The sequence below is a fragment of the Diadema setosum genome, chromosome 5 (assembly GCF_964275005.1).
Source record: "Diadema setosum chromosome 5, eeDiaSeto1, whole genome shotgun sequence".
In the NCBI taxonomy this organism is placed as follows: domain Eukaryota; kingdom Metazoa; phylum Echinodermata; class Echinoidea; order Diadematoida; family Diadematidae; genus Diadema; species Diadema setosum.
Window position 1 is genome coordinate 31218393 of NC_092689.1, and position 19767 is coordinate 31238159.

A 19767-nucleotide genomic window follows, 5' to 3' on the forward strand; every position below is an offset into this window, starting at 1 on the left:
ACACTTTGCGCTCCATGGTTTAAACCATGGTTTCATTTGTACCACCTTCGTGAATTTGGGCCTAAGTGGCACAATAGAAAGAAATAGAGACCTTGAAGTGTAAGCGCAGTAAAGTTATGTTTTTGCACTGAAGACCTTTTTTTCCTCTCTTTATTTGTTTGTTTGTTTGTTCATTTTCCATCTGAGAAGATGGCTGGATAGCCCATATTCAGCTACGTTAAGCTGGTCTTCCATGGGGTCCAGTTGGATGTGAGGTGGGACCACTTCACTGGGTTAAATTTATTTCTTTTTGCTTGTCAGCTCAAGAAACCCAGAAGTGGCACCAGAAGTTGCGCAGAATGCCTTTTTTTTTTTTTTTTTTTTGCTTGTTAGCTCATGAAACCTAGAAGTGCCCCCCCCCCCCCCCACTTGGAAAATGCTCTGCTGGCCCTGTTATTATTTAATAGCAAACTTGCAGTTTCCAGGGTGGCCTTTTATTTTCATCTTGCCATACCCTACAGACAAAATAAATAGTTTCTTTTGAATCAATGACCTGGAAGAAATCAACACTACTATCTAGCATGCCTCAATCAACCAGAAAAGCTTGCATCAATACATCAAAATGGATGGGAAAAAAAGATTAAAAATTGTTCTCCAGGGGCATGTTAAGCAAGTTCCCTTTTATTCCCCACACAGGTAACAGAAACTGGCGTAAATAGCTACTAGCAGTAGGTGAACACCATACAATGCCACTTCCACTTCAATATACAAATGATGCACAGGATAGAGTGCGTTAGCGAAGGTGCGGCGCACTCGAGAGTATTGACAGTGGTGCAACATGCACGAGGCGCACAGCCTTGTGCATGTTGCACCACTGTCAATACTCTCGAGTGCGCCGCACCTTCACTAACGCCATGAAAATAATCCTGTGCATCATTTGTTTTATAAAATGGGTCGAAAACTAACAGCATTTTCATGTACCTTTGTGGGTCAATACCAGTCAGCTACATGTAGCACTCGCTCAAAAGTAAGATGTCCGTCCGAAGATGTTCGTCCCAAACATTTACGCACGTCGCACTCGGAAATCCCGCACATATAAGTACTGTACGTACATGTATAAGAGCATACGTACGCCACATGTTATGCACAAGTAAGAAAGGCCGGCTGGCAGCCCGAACTAGAAGTTGTTTACAGGATTGACAGCGCGTATAGTAGCGCGCGACGCACTTGTAACAACTGATTGAGCGTGCACTGCTAGTGCATGTAAACATTGTGACATCAGTGACTTTACGGCGTGCATGTTAGTAAGAAATTAATGCACGCACACATGACTCATTTCAGCGCTTCCAATTGGATACATTCTTGAACCCATTTTATAAAATGATTTATTGAATACATACACATAAAAGTAAATCCAAACAGAGAAGACAGCATCTAGGTTTTAATGAGATATGGAACTCACTCTAAAATATCAAGCTCTACATGGACGTACATGTAACAGTGGACTATGAGCATTGCCAGGAGCATTGCGTGTGTGTGTGTGTGTGTGTGTGTGTTGAGTGGTGAGCAATATTATACCCACGATTGACTTGCACAGAGTTCTGATTGCTGGACGATTTCCATGTAAGCACCACCTGTACAAATATTACTGTTTTCACTTCTACTTTTATGCAATAAATGAGACTGCACATCATTTTTCCAAAGTCATTCATATGAAATACAAATCTACTGAGTTAAAGGTCTGAAGATAATGCCTTAAAGGGACTGTACAGTACTGGTTGAGGTGAGGATTCATGTTTTTAACATTCCTAAGTGAGATAATGAAAAGCCTCTTATGAAATATGAAAGAACATGTCATTTTAAGAAGGATTCAACATTTATTTGATGAAAATTGGTTTTCAAATGGCTGAGATATCCAAAAAAGTGCTAATAATAAAAGGCGACATGCCACAACTTTATTATCATCTCTTTGTTTCACCTTGTTTTTGGATATCTCAGCCATTTCAAAACCGATTTTCATCGAATAAACTTTTGATACCCCTTAGAACTGCATGCTCTTTGACATCTCATAGAGTGGTTTCTGAATATCTCGCAAAACGTTAAAAGCTAAATCCTCACCTCGACCAGAACTGTACACACCCTTTAAGTTGCCTTGGATTATAGGGCAACTAGTTTGTGCAGTAGCGGATAAGAGCAATATTTCCTATACAAATCTAAAATGCAAACAAACATGAAGGCTATCAAACTATCTTGTTGCTTGAATTAACCCTTTAGCACCTGAGGATTCTGTACATAAAAAGGCCTATGGTTCCCTGAAAGGTACAGCAATTTTGCTCTCATTTCCACAACTTGCTAAATGATGGAAAATAACTCATTGCATGATTATTTTTGTCAATTACAAGTTATAGTATGTTTAATACTTGAAAGCATATTAAGACTTTGCGAAGAGAATGGTGTGCAACAGAAGCAATTCTGACATATTTTTGTTGTCCTTTGACCTCTTCCTAATTACTACATACTCTATGAAAAAAAATGGTAAAAATGAAACCATAAAAAAACACAAACGGGCAGCTTCAGTCATTTTAGGGAGCAATAAGGCAGTTCTGGGCGTTTAAAGTGACTAATAGGTTTTAATCCATGATGAAAATACCACATTGTTTGGTAAAAATTCAATCAATCAAATTTTATCAATCCACAATGATCGTTCCTATCATGTGTCCTATAATTACCATTAGCAGATGTTCAGCACTAAACATTATAAATTCAAACATGTGCCACATCGCTGACACGGGGGTCTGAGAGTTGGGCACGATATGTGCTTTGGGAACAGCAGCAGAGTGCACAGTTGCATTGAGTCTTGTCAAATTGTGCACACGGATGAGTGAGATGCGAGCGCACGATTATTCATCAACCTCATTAATAACTAATGTCATGTCATACGCCCGCTCACCCCCCCCCCCCTCCCAAGTCTCCCTTTTATGGGTTACAAGTAGCTCCATCCATATAAATACTCTATTCCCATATGGCTTCAACGTTTCTGCCCGGCTTTTCTCTGGTAACAGAATAAATGAATAACAAAACCCAAGTGAATCACGCTCAAAACCTCATGCTACAGTTCTGGCCTCTGACCTGAAAGAGAAAATTACAATTTGTGCAGTGAAGGAGTTATTCTTTAATAACAAATTAGGTAGAACAAAGCCAAGAAATTGGGAGAATGAAACTTGTAAGATAAATTTCACAATGAAGGAGAAAGTTCAAATGATTGTTCAGTACAGATGTACAGTGACACTCCACTTTCAAATTGATGGGTCTAGTATCAAAGGATACATTGTAGAGCTGTACTATTAACATACCGCAAACCTCTCTTCCTCATAGACATCAACATGTAAACTTTCAAACAACACACCCATACAATAAAAGTACATTACTGTGTGTCTGTGTTCACAGAGTTTTCTCTGAAAATAACCAATATGTTACAGTGTGTAGATGTTGACACTGTCTAATCACATACAATGATGAGGAGAATATTTGATAAACACAGCAACGCAGGCATGAGAACAAAGATCGAAGCTCCTGTTTGCCACAGGTCTAAAAATTTGCAGTTATACTGTACCAGAGTAGGCTTTTGCGTCTCTGTAAAACGCTCTATCATTATCCCCCCCCCCCCCCAACTCAACAAACTAATAATTCACAATGAATGACAAACACTAAGCAGTAGGCCCTAATTATAAGACAAATTTGACAGCATTGTCTTTACGCTTAAATAATGATCTGAGATGAAGGCTGTCAACAAAAGGATGGCCTTTACATATATAAATGGATTTACAGTTTGATGTGCACAGTAGGCACAGATTGCAGCTATAAAGTATCAAATCAGCCATGACAAATTAATAGGAAATTGCTTCTTCTGCATGAAGTCCAATTATGACATATGATGACAGTGTCAGAAAACCAATATATGAATGACTGTGTGTGGGACTAATATGGCAAACATGCACTAGTCCAAAATCTTGGCATTTCAGGTACCTCCCCACAAAGCCGGGCACATGTTTACATTACAGTTTGATGCTAACACAGATGAAAGAAGTCAAATATTTGTGTTTCCCCAATCTATATACAACAGCATACTAGGCCTACATGCTTTAAAGGCATAATTTACCATTTGCAGATGAACAAAACCCCAGCAATAGTGCTTTAAACAAGTTCAAAAATGTGAGTAAGGGATAGGAACAACCACTGTAAACATCTGAATCCATATTATCGATGTTAAGTATTGTTAAATACAGTGTACACAAAATGTGAACAATAGTTATAATAAAAGTGACTCCAGACTAAACCGTCTACAGTTATGGTTTATTTAAAAAAAAATACTGATATCTTCTTATATTTTGGGCTTTATTGCCAACATTGTATATGGTAGGATGTTTTGTGATACAACAGACCTACAAATATGCATCAAATGTGACATCTTGAAAAATTTTTTAATCACTGCTCCCAAAAGGTAAACTGGACCTTTAAATAGCTGAAATTGATGATTCCTGAAGGGAACATCAGTTTTGATGAAACAAACGATCAAATTGATATCTTTCTGTAGTACAGCCATGAATTTCTTATTTCAACTCACCTACCTGGTACTGAATTTGAAAATTATCATCATTATGTTGCACATTCCTACGTTCAAAAAAACAAACAACAACAACAACTTAGTTCTTACTTTATAAAGGTCCAGTTTACCTTTGGGAGCAGTGTTTTCAAAAATGTTCCAAATATGACATTTGATGTAAACAGCATGTATGTGTAGGTCACTTGTATCACAAAACAGCCTACCATATAAAAGTTTCGCCATTAAGCCTAAAATATAAGGAGACATCAGTGTTTTTTCAATAAACCGTAACCGTAGACGGTTTAGTCTGGAAACATTTTTATTATAATTATTGTTCACGTTTTGTACATTAAACAACACTTAACATCGATTATACAGATTCAAATTTTTGCAGTGGTTGTTTCTATCCCTAACTCACATTTTAGAACTATTTTAAAGCACTAATGCTGGGTTAAAAGACATCAGAGCATCCCAAAAAGTGTACTGGAAGGGATTATAGAAGGCAGAAGATGCAGAGGACGCCAGCGCAGTGTGTGGTGTAACAACATAAAGGAGTGGACAGGAAAGAGTGGGGCCGCATGTAGTAAGGCGGCCATGAACAGAACAGAGTGGAGGTCCATAGTCGCCAATCTTCGGACTGAAGACGGCACTTAAGAAGAAGAAGAATGCTGGGTTTCTGTTTCATCTGCAAATGGCAAATTATGCCTCTAAGAGCCAAGTTGTAGTCAATTACAATACAACACAGTACAAGCAGTGGCAAGTTGTCCTGATTTCCATGAAAAGCTGTACACATGTCACTGCGAGTGCTGATAAAACTAAACTCACCATCACTCCCAAAACTCACCACTGCAACGCAGCTAAGCGAGAGCTGGCCTTAACTTGAAGACAGTGCAATGACTATAAACACAAATGTTTCCGATATTCGTCCTGTATGCAGGCCTTGAAATAGGATTTTGGAGGGGCAAGGCCATTTAGAAAAGGGCACTTTTTCCAAGAGGTAAGGGCACTTAGGTCAGTCAGAGGGGTACCAAGGCCACATTGGAAAGGGCATGTTGGGTGTTTATACGTGATGTGAATGCCCCATAGAGCTGTATGCTATCGACCGTGCTGCTACACTCCAGCAGCGCACGCACGCATAAGATCTCTCCGCAGCAGACGACGTTAGGCAGTAGGCCATATGCAATACGATGTAGGTTCTGTAATACAGTACGTTCTCAACGCGTACGCCGCGCTCGCTTTGGAGCACTTCCGGCTCCATTTTGCTTTGAGCATGCAGGCATGAATGCAGAGCGAGAGAGATGGCAATGCTCGCAGCCGTCCGACAGGCCTGGCATTTTTTAGCATGGCTTGCGACCACTTGCTCCGGCCCGCCGCTGCCTAGCTAGTAACTCTATGGCCGCTGCGCTGCAGTAAAAGCCGGTCAGGCGTACATGTACGTAGACTTCTACACGTCGTCTCGTATCTCGGAAAGATACTTTGAGTTTGAATCAGATATACACTGTATTGGGACGCGAGTGAACTGAAGGTATGATATTTGAGATCAGGAAAGTTGTTCGAGCTTATTAAAGTGTAGACTTTGAGAAAGGGCATATTATACGTCATAAATAATAACTTTCATTCTAAAAAGGCACCACGGCAACAAGAAAAAGGGCACATTTTTTTTGGCCGTAACTTTGATCAAGGAAAAAAAGGCATTGCGGCCAACGAGAGGGGCACCGACGACCATGGCCGTCGGTGGCCGTCGGTTAATTCGAGGCCTGTGTATGTCTTATCAATCTCAAGACATTCCAGTACAGTATTCACCACATAATCAGGCATCTGATAATCGGGAACCTCGCTTATTAATGACATACGCTTCCCAGAAACATTTCCAATGCATGTTATTTTCACTGGACAATCGGGCGGGGACCTCTGATAAACGGGACAATTTTTCTTCAAGCGATCTTTGATTTTGTTGATATTTTACACAAAAAATCTACCAAAATACCACAACAATATTTCAAAGATTCCCTATCAGTTGTCGTTTACATCGAACTTACAAAGCAAGCTTGCGACTGGTGTGTTTTGACCTCTGTCCATCCAGTACACGTACATGCATAGCCACGAAAGCGCCGTGTATATAATATCCATGCCATTGCAAAACACATGCTTTCGCGAACATTCTTCTCCCCCTACATAAGCAAAGCCATGTGCTCGCTTGCAATTCCTACTGAGAGAGTTGACAGAAGAAGAACCCGGTTACGATTACTCTACAGTACATCATTGCGAGAACGCAGGGAGAGCTAGAGGGTCGTGCCGAGGGGTAGCGTGGTTGTGTATTCATGTACATGTACAGTACGTCAGTATGCATGTGTGTATGTGTGTGTGTGTGTGTGTGTGTGTGTGTGTGTGCACTACATGTACATGTACATGTCGTATGCCATTAGTGTATGGTGAGTGCTCATCGCGAAATCGGGCACCCCGCTTAAAGGGGCTGTGTTTGCTACTCCCAACCTGTCCCGATTATGTGATGAATACTGTATTATACAACGATCATTACATTGTATGTCAAATTTCACTGGTTCCTCTTTTGTCCTTTGATTTCATTCGAGAGCCTTACATCATTTTTGTTTCTGCAAATGAAAATCTAGTTTCATCTGTTGTTTCATAGGTGATAAAAATGCACTCAGTAAGAAAGTGTGAAACTGAGAGCTTCAAATCCCACTCAGTAAGAAACCATGGAACTGAGATCTTCAAGTCCCACTCTGAAAGACCTTACAAGTATAAGATGGCAGACCCACAGTATTCTCCACTAACTCCAACCTCAGAATCATGTCTGTTGTATGTGTGTAAAACTACACTGTATGTGAAGAGCCATAAAGCTTTAGCAATTACCAGTCTTTACAATACTGAAACTCTTTGTGGCACCTTGGTCACTGCTTATACAGCAAGGACATTATCATAAAGGATTTATCCACCTCTGATCATATTCAAAGGATAAAAAGTAGATGCTTGCTATGACAAAAAACAAACAAACAAACAAACAAACAAAAAACTAAAACCAGGCATACAGCCATACAGTAGGTTTCAAAATGACTGGTCAAAACCAGGGAGGTGAGACAACACCTCCCTGGTCAAAACACCTAAAGTTGTGAATCTTGGGCTATCACAATATATATGGATTCACCGTCACAGAGATGGCATAATAAATGAATAAATAAATAAAACAATATGAACAAACAGACTCAGGGACAATCGCATTAAATGCTTCCAGCATTCATTGTGCTTGGAGCATGACTGTCTAAACATTGAGGCTATGCAAACAAATCCTCATTTCTATTCCATATTCCATTTTTGTATTCAGGTGAACAATTGATCCCCATGCTGCTACGAAACATTACAAAGTGTCTTGCACTCAGCCTACACAGACTGAAAATGACAATGGTGATTCGATATGCTCTACACATACACCATATATGTTTTGGAAGTGCAATTAAACTTTATAGTTATTATAATCATTATTATTATTTATTCAGCATTTGCAAAACAGTACAAGTGATAACAGAGAAACAAATAAGACAAGCAAAACACAAGAAAACAAAGTGTCAGGCTTTCCCTGTTGAGCTTCCCTAAGGATGGTATTGTAGTTAGGCGCACAGTCATGATTTTTGAGCTTTGTGATTAACACAACAGGCAGCATTTCTCAAAACAGCAGAAGAAACATGGTTCACATTATTTACATAGTACGACGAACTAATTACCGCAAACTCATTCTGGAAATCGGTTTCACCCCAAATAATGGTCTAACAGTATGATGAATTGATCTAGTACAATGAACCAATGAGTCAAATCACTATTGAAGACAGGCTGTGTTTGACCAGTGAAAGTAAATGCCTGGAGCTTTACATTGTAATTTGACAGCTGTTTGGACCTGAGCACCATTTCAGACTGCCCAAGTATTTGTGCATGAGGTGAAACTGGAAACAATTTGTCATCAAAACATCATGTTCACTCAGTGCATACTGACTGTGAAGTTCTTGTACAGTTATGTAGCTTTTTCGCACCATGTACATCAAACCATCATGCTGTGTCGCACAAGTTCCCTCAGAGTGAGAGGTGTTTCAAAAAACAACTGTCCTTTTTTTTTTAACAGTTGACTGTAAACCTACTGAAAGTAGAATTACAGTTACTAATATTAAATGGGTTAGTCAAATACCGGTTAGTGATTGGCTAAACACAGTCACGTGATGGAGGTACATTCGTTATGTTCGCCCATGGGCGAACATTCTTGTTATGTTCTCAAATGGGAAAACATTTTCACGTAACAAATACCCGCGCGCACAGTGAATTTGGCTCTGCGCGAGCTAGCGCGATCGAGTGCATTGTGCGCGTACTGGACCTTTTCGCTAAGCGTACCATGATATCAATAAGATACGGTGTACGGTTTAATGCGCCACTTTCAGAGCATGAAATCAATTGATAATGATGGTATATGACTAACCCATATAATATAACAGATGATGACTTTTGTTGTCGGGAACATACCAAACGTTCGACCCTCAGGGTTTGAAATGCTATTTCGGGAGGCTACAAGTCCCTCGACTTCGTCTCGGGACTTATAACCTCCCTCAATAGCATTTCAAACCCTTCAGGTGGAACATTCGGTATGTTCCCTTCCCCGCCAGTCATCATCTAATTATATAATGTTCCACAGCCTCAGTTTGGCTAAAAGTACTTACATTGTAGCTGTGAGCATGTGTACCATCAGGGAGATGTAAGAGAGACTCTCTCTTCCACCTCCCTGGTACCATTATTAAAGCAGGGCTGCACACTGACCTATATGTATATATATTACTGGCCCGACCTGTCATTATTGGACCAGCAGATAGCAAGTTTGACTAAATTTTACTGGTCCTGTTCTTTTTTTTTTCTTCTTTTTTTTTTGAGTGGTCCCAACAAAGTAATGTTCGTTTGTTTGTTTGGTTGGTTGTTTGTTTGTTTTTTGTTTTGTTTTTTAACTGGTCATGTCAGACTAGTATATTTGGCAATTTCTGAAAAGTTACTGGCCCGACAGTGATTTTTACCAGTCTGGGACCGCCAGACTGGCGCCAGCATTAAGCACTGCATTACATTTAATTTGCTACAGTTGCAGCTACAGTTGCAACTGCAGTTATTGCAACTCGCATTGCTTGCAAGCTTCTTTACAAAATCCTCAAAAATACTATTAATGGGATGTGAGAATATATTCTTACATTTTATAAGATTTTTCTGTTGCTTGTTCCACCATTGAAATGAAGACACAGAATTCACAAGTGAGTCTTCATATTGCTGCATGCACAAGTTTGAAAGGCATGCATGACACATAACTTTCTCTGTTTGTTTTCGACACATGTACAAGTATGTACTAGTATTAGGAATTGGGGGCGTATTCTTTTGCCTTACAGCTCTTACAGTCTCTAGGGTTGCTTACCTTGAAGAGTTGTAGGGCTTCATTCCAGCCTTAAAGACCACTGCAAGTTAAAAGACAAGAAATCATCAAAACGGTGATACAGCACGATTCATTCAATTGAAGTGGAGAAAAGTCTTGAAAAACAGAAGCAGTTACACATGAGGAACAAATGAATAAAAATAAAGAAGTATCAGACATGGGGATGCACTCAAAGAAAATAAAAATTACAAAAGTCAGCACATCTTGAGTCGTTTTATATGACTTCCATGGACATTTTGATTGCATGGTAGTTTATGGCTATGGTGTCATTTGTGAAGTTCTCCTCGCATGTTTTGTACTAACTATTACAAAAAAAAAATATATTCCCACCTTTGATCCTTAATAGTTTGAGAACTATGATATATCAGATAACACTGTCATTGATATGAGCAATAGCTGAATAGTGTACAATTTAGTTGGAAGTAATTTGAATACGAAAGCATAAATCAGTTTCATGAAATCCTTGATTTGTTTAAAGTTAGGTTCCAGATTTTGGTCAAATTACAAAACTTGAACTTCACACAGAAACCATTGATGTGTGCATGTATGTGAGTGCGTGAGTGTGTGCTTACAATGACCCTGAACAATAGGCATGAATCAAATGAATACCACCTTTTCAGAGCTCTGCTGACTAGGCTTCTGGACTCTTGCTCCAAGGCACATGAATGGTTAAGATTACTGATTTATATCGACTTCAGCTGGGTTGTTTTATGTACAATGTAGAAATTAACGCTACCCCTGCTGCATTTAAGGAAATGTTCCAAAAGAATAAAGTTATACATACTCAACAAGGCATGCGAATGATTATCATCTTCCTAAAAATAGAACTAGTTTTGGCAACAGAAATTTATGTTTACTGGTCCTAAGCTTTGGAATTCCTTTGATCATTCATTGAAAAAAGCTCAGAGCTTAAATAGCTTTAAGTATAAGCTCAAAAATATGTTTCTTGATAAGTACTAATAATCGGTTCCAGGATAATTAATGTCTGTATATTTCAACCAAAGTTTTCTAGAAGTACATGTACTTTCATTACGTACACTCGAAAGGTTATCATCTGTTTCATTCATTATTCTAATTGCATATCGTCGCTGGGGCGACAAGACCTCGTATCTACAAAATGTCAAGTGTTCAGGAGAGCCAAAAAACATGGCGGCCAAAGCACAGTGGTGAATGGGATAGCCATTCCTTTGACATGCCGTAGTGGCTTTATTTTTGGGGTAAGACATCTAGGATTTGGACAGAACATCACTTAACTGATTATCTGACCATTAACCCAAAAAAGCCATTTTCACCAAAATTGCAGATAAAAGGTCTTGTCACCCCAGCGACGAATTATAAATGCACACTGTCAACACTTTGTACATCGTAAACCTGTACTGTGTAACATTACATGTACAATCTAAATCCATACCAGGGTTCATAATTGTGCCCTTGTAAATAATACAACGTATGGTGTTTTCATTACAACACTTTGTCTTTTCTTTGATATCATTTTCTCTGTATTCTGTAGGGGGACTACACACTAACAAGCAGTACTTCTAAGTAGTCCCCTCCACATTTGTACACGTTTTAATCTTATCTAAAAAATATTTGTAAACTGTATACTCTGTATATTTATGATGTAATGTCTACTGTGTGTTATACTCTGTATATGTCTGTATTTATGATATAATGTCCACTATGTGGAATATTCATGAATAAATTTCATTTCATTTAAACTACTTGGGGTAAGACATCTACAGGATTTGGACAAAACATCACTTAATTGATTATCTGACCATTAACCAAAAAAAGCCATTTTCACCAAAATTGCAGATACAAGGTCTTGTCACCCCAGCGACGAATTATAAATGCACACTGTCAACACTTTGTACATCGTAAACCTGTACCGTGTAACATTACATGTACAATCTAAATCCATACCAGGGTTCATAATTGTGCCCTTGTAAATAATGTACAACGTATGGTGTTTTCATTACAACACTTCACCTTTTCTTTGATATCATTTTGTCTGTATTCTGTAGGGGGACTACACAATGTACATCTAACAAGCAGGTACTTCTAAGTAGTCCTCTCCACATTTGTACATGTTGTAATCTTATCTAAAAAATATTTGTAAACTGTATACTCTGTATATTTATGATATAATGTCTACTGTGTGTTATACTCTGTATATGTCTGTATATATGACGTAATGTCCACTATGTGGAATATTCATGAATAAATTTCATTTCATTTCATTTCATTTAAATGCTTTATCAATAATTCATGATGGATTGCCCTGGACAGTGCTAGTCTGAATTCAAGGTAAATGTAAAATGTATGCACATGAAAAAAAGTAAGCACATGTTTTCATGTGTTTGCAGACACTACATGTACATTTCAGGATGAATATAAGACTAGCTGTGACAGGCCGTGACAGTAGAATTCCACGTGAATGAATAATAGAGCATACAAACACTGACCATTTTCTGGGTGTTTTACATGTAACTACACACTTCATAAGGGCCTACACATCAATTGACCCCTGTGCAAAGTTAAAATTTTGTACAGAGGGTTTAAAATAGAGCAAAATCTGAACCCTTGTAAACTAAAAAACCAATCTTGAATTTAAAGAAACTGATTATGCTTTCATATCTAAATTACCTCCAACAATATTGTACACTATTCAGCTATTGCTCATATCAATGTCAGTGTTGTCTGATATATAGTTTTTAAACTACTCTAACTTAAGGATCAAAAGTGGGAAATGTTTTTTGTTTCACCTACTGTATGTAGTACACAGGAGAAGTACTTGTCAAATCAGTCAGTTTCCTTTTAAGAGAGTGCTCAATATTTTCTTTGTGACTCTCCTCAAGACAAGCCAGGGAAAGCACTTCCCCCAAATCATTCAGGTGCAACTCTAGGTCATTGATACAATGTACGTTGACCAGAATAAACAGATTTGAATGAGCAGAAAGAAAGAACGAATGGAGTTATTACATCAAAATCAGACATAGATCAAAGTTACAGAAGGCAGGTTTCACGTTTTCACCAAATGGCAAAGTTGCTCATAAAAAAATATAAAAAATCACACATACATTTAACTATGCAAATTAGCTCAGGTGATGATGTCATCAACTCACAACAGTCCAACTGGTTTGTGCATAAAACATGCTGCAAAAACATTGTGATGTTTTGGTATTACCTCCTCCCCTCACCCTTCACAGTACTTTACAGCTGGTTTAGAGTCTGATTACAAGGATGAAACCTCTTCCATTCTGTTTGGTGATTTCACTCCAAAGCCAACTTGAAGTAAGTGTGAAATCGTACAAATTGTATAACGTACAGAAGAAGAAAATAATTTTACAGAAAGGAATTGATATTTCCGATCTTGTGTACGATGCAAGCACAGAATTACATGTATGTGCATGCAATATGAAAGTCAAACAGGACCCAATTATTATTATCGCTGGGGTGACTAGAAAATACTGTATAGCTTATGATTTATCAACACTCAGTCAGATTTGAACTTTCTCTGTTATAAATTCACTCTTGATTTCACCTTCAGAGGTACAGTGTAGGGATATCACTCTTTTTTTTTATTTATCTAATCAGATATTTCTTTTGAAATGAACTATCTTTCTACTAGCTTATCAAAATTCATATGGGATGGCACTCTCTGCAAATTTCTAACACTCCTCATCCCTTTAAATGTCTGATCATGTATTTTCCCTAGTATTCCATGAACCATTTCATAACCTCTGACCTTGGCATCTGACTCCTGACAGCAAATACATGGAGCTACAAATCATCTTCAACTCGGCCGGTTACTTGCAAGAATTTATGATGGCAGGAGCATCTAAAAACTCAGTACGACTAACTTTTATTCATTTTTTTTTTTTACAGGGTTAATTATAAAGCCGGTAATAATTCAACAATTTACCTCAATCTACAAACTTTTGTCAAGATGTACATTTTATGCCACAGCTGCTAGAATGGTGATAGCTTCAATGTCATCTTTAGGTACCTGTGAACTTGACTAATGACAGCATTTTGCACAGGTTTTTCACGGACTACAATCTTGGTGTGACTGTGAATGCAACTTTTTCACTCGGTCTGTGTCAAACAGTACAACTTTGTGTTTAAATTCTGCCAATCATGCAGTATGAGTTTGGACTGCAAGCTTTTGGTACACACTGTGTATTGTAGATGGTGTGACTACAAATATTTCCTGGAGAGAAGGGTGAAAAGAAAGGTCAGACAAGAAAATCGCCCTTCATGGCAAACATTACATTGTGTACATGGGCAATTCCACGGTAACTGACGTTACGCGTAAGGATTTTCATGAAATTGTTTATGTTGCAGTTTTGTGAATGAAAGCACCCGGGGCTTGTAATTAGCATTGATGAATGAGTTCATGAGAATGAAGAAATAGGTGGAAAGTTTTTCTCTCAAACTGCATTCCTTATCACATAGCAAGTGAAAATGTGTCGGTAACTGACGTTAAGGAAAAAGGACATGGGAAATTATGGTGTAGATTTAAATGGAAATATCTCATGTCCCTGACTTCTAAACTCCATGTGTTTTATATGGCAATATACCTAGGTTCTTAGGAACAGTTGTGCAAAATAATGTGCACTTTAGATATTTCCTTTTAGCACCATGCCAATTTCAGTGAAGGCATGACGGTAACTGACGTTACGTAACTGACGTTACGCTTACATTTGCCATAGGGTTTACACATGGAAAATCATGATAAGGAATAGTTTTGTGATATTTTATAATTCTGACCTTTCAGAGTGATTTGTTTGATATGGAATCATACCTTGGTTCATCAATTACAAATACCCAAATGAAATGAAACATTAGTCCATTATATTTGTGTATAATGAAAACTTAAAGGGAAACATGTCAGTAACTGACGTTACACATACTTTTGCTATGGGGTTTACAAAGAACTAATTTATTTAACAGGTTATACTGCTGCAGTATACCAGTAACAATCCCAGGCATTTACTTAGCAACAAATTAAAACAAAATTAAAGACACAAATGGGATGGGGTCCTTAGGGGGCAAGCTCCACCCCCCCCCCCCCATGCCATAGCACAGTTGAGCAAAAATAATGTAAATGCACCAGAGGATATTTCTTGACATTTGTCTTAAGATTGAATGCTTATTCAACAGTTATGATTACACAGAGCCATCTAGATTCAGCGGTTCCAAGTATGAATATTGACATAACTAAGGTTTTGTTGTTGTTGTTGTTGTTGTTTTAATGAACAGGAAAGTTTCTATCTAGAGTACCCCACCCATAATGCCCTGCAGTACTATACAAAACACAGATATTTTTGTGTGTGAAAAAAAAATATCTTTCAGGTCATGGGGAAAAAACACATACAAATAAAAATATTCATAGGGCCTATATATGTATGAAATCTACTGTGATATATTCTTTCTTCTTTTCTTTATTTTACTCCTTCTCCCTCAAGGCATTGTTAGGGCCACAAATAAAAAAAAAATGGTCTCCATTATCAATAATGATTTAAATGAATAGTGTTACACTTTTAATATTTTTTCTGTGAAGAAGAATCATGCTATTTTGGTCAAAAGGGCATTATTTGTTTATTCCTTGCTTGAAGGAATGTAATTGTTTTTCTTTTCCTTTTCACTACAGTATATCAAGGCTTGCAAATACATCCCAGATACCAAGAAATAGAACTTTGCAACGAAAGAATTCTAAGATCACTATAAATGAATCTTCCTGTTCATAATTATCATGTATTACAAAAATGTCCCTGCATGAATGAAATAAAATAATCAACAAATATGAAAAGTTTTTTTTATTTTACCCTAGAATGACCTCTCACTTTGAGCAACATCAGTGTTAAACGTTGAGCAACATCAGTGTTAGTTTCAAACAGTAATGACAGTACATGCCTTATGTCAGGCCTGCTTATGTACCATTTCAAGATGTTCCATATTAACTAAACCACACATTTAAGTGCAAGCGAAGAAATATATCTGTTCCTGCATTTGCCTTTAGGTAGAAACTTCACCAAGCTTCCAGAAAAAAAAGAAGAAAAATGCTAGCAAAAGTAGTCATTAGTTAAGATTATAAAACTGTTGGTATACAGCTGTACACAAGCTTTTTAATAGAAAAAGGTGGTTACCATGCAACCACGTCATTGATTAGGCCTACAAATTTGGTAGCTTTATCATCCCGTAGGACTGTGAATGTACTGTATAGTAATTTGAGTGCATTATATATTGCATGTGGTAAACCTGAACTTCCAGATGATTTAACCTTAAACTTGTGTTGAACAGAAAATCAAAAGCTCAACCTCCCCCCCCCCACCAAAAAAAGAAAAGATAAATAAATAAATAAGATAAAATGAACAACAAAAAAATGTATCCATGGACATACAGTGTACCATGGTGATGACATCATTCCCTATCAAAGTTCCCAGATGTATTGAAATGGCCTAAAGTAAAAACATTTGCCCAAGTTATAATTATTGACATGGTAACTGACGTTACATACTGGTATATGACGTTTCGGTAACTGACGTTACACATTTTGATGTGTTCATTTGACTCTCCAGTATGCCAAGTATCCTTATTTTCTGGGATTGAAAGGAAGGCATATGGGCATACATTAGAAATCCTAAGTTACATCATACAGCTCACTTTCTTTGATGAATAAAGTTAAAAATTCCTTGTTTTTGGTAACTGACGTTACATCCATCATTGTCAAACTAATTAAAAGTTTTCATAAAATTCTTTAAAGCAACCAGCTTTTTCTTTCTATCATGTGGTAAAAGACTCGTCTGGTAACTGCATACATATAAAAGATTGTTGTTTAGAGTACTAGTAAAGTGGATATACAGAGGGTAAATTATGTGACAATACACTCTTTCTCACCATTGAGTCATAGGCATATTTTGGCAGCCATTTTGAAAATCAAAATGGCCGCTTTTATTGAAAAACATAATGATTCTTAAAACTTCAACTCAAGTGTTGTCTGAAAATGTATGGTGTTTGACACAAATATCATTTTGAATTTTCAGCATCTGTGTCCTACATACCGTGGAATTGCCCACATGTGTCTGAGCGAGATTGCTCAAAAGTGTGGATTCATAATCATGCTGTTTACCCACGCGAGACAAACAGATGTCCTTTATGCAAGGCAAGGGGGTCGATTTAATGCATTGCTTTCAAATTCTCACACATTACTGCATCATATTGTGCATATTTACAGACCTGTGAGATACTGTTGACTCTAAATTCCACACACCATCTGCCCATATGCCAAGTTGGCTAAACTGACCTACAACCATGTACACACGTCATGTCCACACAAAAAGAAAACTACAGAGAGTAATACACCAAGTTTCAGGGACAACTGGAGATTAGATAAATATCCTTTAAAATCTGATCATAAAAAAGTTTGTTTTTCTATTTGTTGTTGTGATGTCAACAGTCCACACACATTATTCAAACCCGTTGAGGACGGGATGATTTTACTACAACACGCATTTCCCACAGACAGCTGCCTGAGTATGCTCGGGACTCGTCCTCAATGGGTTAAAGAATTGACCTACTGCTGAAAGGGCAAAAAAAAGCAAACATTATTATCCTTGAAATCACTAGCATTATTATAAAGAAAATAAGAAGTAACAAAACAAACATGATAGACCCAGAATTATAACTGACTGAAGGAAAACATCTTTACAGATGAAATGTATTAGATGGGCTGGGCCATGCAAGTACAGTATGATATTGCCTGTATGATCTCTTTGCATGTCTCCATTACACTGATGTGATATTCTAGCTTTTAGTGCCCTCAAAATTGCATGGTTAGTATGCAATTTCAAAATTTCTAGAGACTTTCACATATCAGAGTTAAATCTTGTCTATCTCTTGAAAGCATCCTCCTCTTTAGTGTCCTATTCTATTGAGCATACTTTGTTTGAAGACGGAAGTTACATGTAGTATCAGAAAAGTAAATTGATGTCACACGTAAACATATTGTATTAAGACTGAAAATGCATTCAAACAAAAGAGCAGTGAGAAATAGAAGCACACTTTCCCTTCCTGTATCTCCTCTGTTGACTGCCCGAGGTCACAGTAAGTCAAGAAAGACTGCATAACATTAAGTGTGTGTGACATGCCTCATTCTGACTTTAAAAGTTGTGCGAGCTTTCGACTCTTTTACCCAATCAGTGCTTGCTTCATTTTTTTTTTTTTAATGAATATTGGTGCAAATGCTGTCTTAACTGAACAAGCATTTTGTAGGTGAGCCAAGAAGTAAACCTAAAATGATAACTTGGAAACCATGTGAGCGAAGAACTGTTTAATCGACCTGCATTTCTGAAAGAGGAATGAAACCCAAATATTATGGATTGAGTGAATGCAGCTATTATCAATATGACACATTAGTACAGTTTGAGGAAAATCAGACAATCTGTTGAAAACTTATGAATCTTTAAAATCACTGAACTGGAAGACAGATACAGTTTGTAATGTCACATACATGTATGTACAAGGATGATAAAAAAAATATGAAAAAAATTCAATAAACTTTCAGCTCTTTTAAAGAAAAGTACACATTTCCTAACTTTCTTCTGATTATTTCAAATGGTGATAATATTCCCCCTGCTTTCTGAAAGAGGCAAGTTACGTATTCCTTCACTATGCTAGAAAAGCAAAAATGTTTTGAATTTTCTTTATAGATATTGCTGTCAATACATGATGTTACAAAGTGTTGTACTTGTAGTCTTTTAATCCAGCCATAGCTGCACAAACTGTTGAAACTCTAAACTTCATTACGGACTGTCAGATTTCCTAAAACTTCACTAATCAATGTGTTCTCATAACATTGCTGAATTCCCTCGATTCACATTTATATTTGGAATTCATGCACTCTCCTTTAACTTTCTACCAAGTGATGAATGGTGGCATCACTGACCTTCTGGCTTTGTCTCTTGTGGCGACATCGTGGCAAACATGTTGTCCTGGCTGACCAGATTCTCCTTGATAACAAAGTCCATGGGGCCCTGCATTTGGCGGACGACGACCACCACGGTGAGAACGCCGGCGATGATCACAAAGAGCTGGGTGGCAACGCAGGCTCGCAGATCCCGCAGGATCGCCTTCCGTATGCCCATCATCATGTTTCGGAGCAGCACCCTCAGATACCGCATGTGACCGCCGAGAGTGTGGGAACTGTCTGGAGCTCCGCCAAACACAGAGAAAGGCTCTGTCCCGAAACTTCAGGGCGAGGTTTTGCGAACAACTGCTATTCAAACAAGGCATGCAGCGGTCTCGGACGAGGCTCGAAAAGCTAATTTCCTGGTCCTCATTTTAGCCTCTGTCCGTCTCCATGCATATACTGGGAACAGTGGTACCTCACCTCCAACAGTTCTTGTGTATTAATACTAGTACACTTGAGTGCTTCTTTCTGGATGGAAGACGTCAAGCGCACTTCTGCCTTAAAAGTTTGCTTTGGTGTTCAATACAGGAACCCTTGCTAAATACTCATTTCCACAACACATCAAGTTGGAATGCTGTAAATGGCAGGGGTACACCAATGATGAGCCACCACTTTGGTATTACTGCCATAAATCTGTGGGTGTAACACATGCACAAAAACATCATAAATCAGAATGCCAAGCACAAAAAAAAACACACACACACAAGAAAAACTACAATGACCTGATTACACAGAAAACATACT

The 19767-nt window shown here is 37.9% G+C and overlaps 1 protein-coding gene across 1 annotated transcript in view; it reads right to left on the bottom strand.

Moving 5' to 3' along the window:
- Positions 1-19516, bottom strand: part of LOC140229285 (sialidase-2-like) — a 32231-nt gene extending 12715 nt beyond the window's left edge. The window contains exons 1-2 of the mRNA XM_072309560.1: positions 19000-19516; positions 10032-10071 (exon numbers count right to left, since the gene is read on the bottom strand). Of these exons, the coding sequence (XP_072165661.1) occupies positions 10032-10071; positions 19000-19234 (275 nt within the window). The 5' untranslated portion in view covers positions 19235-19516. The remainder of the gene's footprint in view (positions 1-10031; positions 10072-18999) is intronic.
- Positions 19517-19767: the final 251 nt, after the last annotated feature.